We start from the raw sequence: 4,026 nt of genomic DNA, 5'->3' as shown, positions 1-4,026 counted from the left end.
GCCTCCCAAAGTGCTGGGTTACAGGCTTGAGCCACCGCGCCCGGCCTCTCCCAGCTTTCTTACCTCTCCCATGCTGTTACAAGCCAGCTCTTGCAGTGGCATGTTTGATCTCTGGCGCTTAGCGTTTGTTGTTTCATCATTGTGCAAACAGCCGCCTCTTGACGAACCTTCAGTCACCAGGAAGAAGGTGTGAGAAGTGTGGCTGCACCCCACTTTGGGACATGTTCGATTCCCCCAACATCCTTGGGACTTCCAGGGTTCCTTCATGTGCTTCCAGTTGGAAGCAAACACTCATTTTTGCTTTTGAAAATTATTTCCCTAGCCATCGACGAGTACAAGCCCCAGGATGCTACCACCAACCCATCCCTGATCCTGGCTGCAGCGCAGATGCCCACTTACCAGGAGCTGGTGGAGGAGGCGATTGCCTATGGCCGGAAGCTGGGCGGGTGAGTGCCTCAGGCTCGGGGTTGGGGGAGGGAGTCCCAGCTAGGCCCTCATGCTAGTCTGGTTGGCCTTGTTTCCCTCCCTAAACTTAATTTTAGTTCTCAAACACCATGAACTCAAGGGGGGAAAAACTGTCTTTTTGAAATGAAATCTGCATGGAGTAACCTGCACCCAATGTAAGTGAGCAGTCTTACCAATATGTGCCCCTGTAAACACCACCCCCGTCAGGACACAGAGCACCTGCAGACCCGGAGGCCCCCCTCCCGTTTTGTAGTCAGCCTCCCCAGCTGGTAACACGTATCTTCTGCCTGTCATTTTTTTTTTTTTTTTTTTATATTTGTTTGATGGAGGCAGTCTTGCTTTGTCATCCAGGCTAGAGTGTAGTGGAGCAGTCTTGGCTCACTGCAGCTTCCACCTCCCCAGTTCAAGCAATTCTCCTGCCTCAGCCTCCCAGTTAGCTGGGATTACAGGTGTGCGCCACTACTCCTGGCTAATTATTGGGGTGTTTGTTTTTTTGTTTCTTTTTTTTGAATTATTTATTCATTCGTTAATATTTATTTATTTATTTATTTTTTGAGACGGAGTTTCGCTCTTGTTACCCAGGCTGGAGTGCAATGGTGCGATCTCGGCTCACCGCAACCTCCGCCTCTTGGGTTCAGGCAATTCTCCTGCCTCAGCCTCCTGAGTAGCTGGGATTATAGGCACGCGCCACCATGCCCAGCTGATTTTTTGTATTTTTAGTAGAGACGGGGTTTCACCATGTTGACCAGGATGGTCTTGATCTCTTGACCTTGTGATCCACCCGCCTCGGCCTCCCAAAGTGCTGGGATTACAGGCTTGAGCCACCGCGCCCAGCCTGTTTTTTTGTTTCTTGAGATGGAGTTTTGCTTTTGTTGCCCAGGGTGGAGTGCAGTGGCGTATCAGCTCACTGCAACCTCTGCCTCCCGGGTTCAAGAGATTCTCCTGCTTCAGCCTGCTGAGTAGCTGGGATTACAGGCATGTGCCACCACACCCGACTGTAATTTTTGTATTTTTAGCAGAGATGGGGTTTCACCATGTTGGCCAGGCGGCAGGTCTCATAAAGTGCTGGGATTACAGACGTGAGTCACTGCACCTGGCTTTTTCATTTTTTAATAGCTTTATTGATATAAAATACACTAAGTACACAGCCTGATGGGTTTTGGTAAATTTGTGCAATGATGCAGCATCATCACAGTCTGGTTTTTATAACTCCCAGAATGTTCTCTGGCACCTGTTTGCAGTAGGTCTTCAGTCCCTTACCCAAGCAAGCAACTGTAGACCACTCTTCATGCCCATGGCTTTGCATATTTTAGATGTCATTTTAGATTCTCTTCAAGGTAATTCACAGCTGGAAGATGGTGGCGAGCAGGCAGCTTGGGCACCACACAGGACAGGTCCCTCTCTGGTACTGGCTTTGCTTAGGTCTAGCTGGCTGGTGAGTGACTCCCCTGACCATTGGTGACAGCCACTCTGGATGCTGAGTCTGACCCTCCCCTCTCTTATCTAAGCTGGCTCCCCTTTCCTCCTCTCATGGGAGTGTTGTGCCCCTGTGGCATCAGCAAGGCCTAAGGCCTTGGTGCTCCTGGTATTGGGTGACATTGGTACCTTTGCTTGGCTGGGTGATCAACAGATGAGCTCTGCCCTCATGTCCAGGTGGCCCAAGAATTTTTTTTTTTTTTTTTTTGAGATAGAGTCTAGCTCTGTCACCCAGGCTGGAGTGCAGGGTCGAAATCTCAGCTCACTGCAGCCTCTACCTCCTGGGTTCAAGCCATCCTCCCCCCTCAGCCTCCCAAGTAGCTGGGACTACAGGTACATACCACCAGCCTGGCTAATTTTTGTATTTTGTGGTAGAGGCAGGATTTCGCCATGTTGCCCTGGTTTCAAACTGCTGAGCTTAAGGCCTGCCAAAGTGCTGGGATTACAGGCATGTGCCTGATTATAGGCTTGAGCCACTGCACCTGGTCTGGCCCAAGAATTCTAACCCTTGATGGTCTAGCTGAAGATCTTCCTGTGTGTAGTGGGCTAATGAGGCCGCTTAGGTAGTGGCTCATTTTGGAACAGCATCATGGGCTTCACCTGGTGTCTGTCCAGTGACTTTCAAGAGATGGAAAATAGAATATTTTGCAAATGCCAAAAGATGGAGGGATGCAGTTTGCGATGATGAAGAGAGCTCTGGAGATGGTGATGGTTGAACAGAATTGTGAATGAGCTTAATACCACTACACGTAAAAATGATGGGCTGTGGGCAGTGGCTCATGCCTGTAACCCCAGTGCTTTGGAAGACCGAGATGGGAGGTTCCCTTCAGCCTAGGAGTTGGAGAACAGCTGGGCATGGAGGCGTGCACCTGTAGTCCCAGCTACTTGGGAGGCTGTGGCGGGAGGATCACTTGAGCCTGGGAGGTGAAGGCTGCAGTGAGCCGTAATCACACTGCACTCCAGCCTGAGCGACCCTGTCTTGGCGGGGGGAAAAATGGTTAAGATGGAAATTTTATGTTATATGTTATTTTACCACAATAGAAAAAAAAGTTTTAACAGAAAAAAAGATGGAGGGAAAGAAATTTGGCAACGAAATAACAGAATTTGGCCGGGCACGGTGGCTCATTCCTGTAATCCCAGCACTTTGAGAGGTTGAGGCAGTCGGATCACCTGAGGTCAGGAGTTCGAGACCAGCCTAACCAAAAAGAAATAATAGAATTCATTTTGTAGACTCTTTGCACTTAAATCTCAGAAGCTTCTGACCGATGTTTTTCCCTTTGAATTTCAGGTCACAAGAGGACCAGATTAAAAATGCTATTGATAAACTTTTTGTGTTGTTTGGAGCAGAAATACTAAAGAAGATTCCAGGCCGAGTATCCACAGAAGTAGACGCAAGGTAAGTATGCTTGCTCCTGTGTAGGGTCAAGCCCTACAGGGTTGTGGGGTGTCCCCTGTCGCTGTGCTGAGGTGCCGGATCCGAGAAGTAAAGAGACAAGACACCGAAGGACTGGAAAAGACAGCTGGGCTCGGGGGACCACGCCACCTACAAGCGGAGACAGGCGAGGCCCTGAACATGCAGGAGCATCTGTATTTATTGGGTGTAGGTCAGGGGGCAGGGTAGTGAGTGAGGTCATCTTAAGAACAGTCATAGCGTCAAGACAATCATGTATGCGGTAAGCAAAGGGTCCACCCCCATTAGGTCACCGAGGCAAGGAGGTGGGCCGTCCGCAGTGAAGAGGGTGCAGTGTGCGATATCTCGTATCTAGGGGCAGGCTACTTCTAAGGAATTCTATAGGCGGATGCTTTGAGTCAGCACAGTAGCTGAAGAGCTGACGGAATACAGCCACCTGCTGGCAGCTTCCAATGATTTCTATTGGAGGATGCTTTGAGTCAGTACGTAGCAACAGAGCTGACAGCGTTCACAGCCACCAAGGCGCGATTGTACTGGAGGGGTTTTAAAGTCTCGGATGCTCAAGGGCTTGCTAACCTGAGGCCGGCTTCCACAAGAACCGATGCAAGGTACTGCAACTCCCTTTGAGGAGGAGTGACTCCTGCATCATGCCTGCCATACAGCGGGTGTCTTTA

General features: G+C 49.9%; 1 protein-coding gene across 1 annotated transcript; it reads left to right on the top strand.

Annotated features, from left to right (window-relative positions):
• Nucleotides 1–162: 162 nt before the first annotated feature.
• On the top strand, nucleotides 163–3,563 carry LOC116547768 (transaldolase-like; the record flags this gene model as incomplete). Its single annotated transcript, XM_032273598.1, has 2 exons — nucleotides 163–446; nucleotides 3,230–3,563. Coding segments are annotated over 2 exons (396 nt in total), but the record flags the coding sequence as incomplete, so codon positions are not given.
• Between the last annotated feature and the right edge of the window lie 463 nt (nucleotides 3,564–4,026).

This window comes from Sapajus apella, unplaced genomic scaffold (genome assembly GCF_009761245.1).
Source record: "Sapajus apella isolate SASKATOON/1434 unplaced genomic scaffold, GSC_monkey_1.0 scaffold4585, whole genome shotgun sequence".
NCBI classification, from domain to species: Eukaryota; Metazoa; Chordata; class Mammalia; order Primates; family Cebidae; genus Sapajus; species Sapajus apella.
The sequence above is the reverse complement of the archived record's forward strand: the minus strand, read 5'-3'. Positions and strand labels throughout refer to the sequence as shown.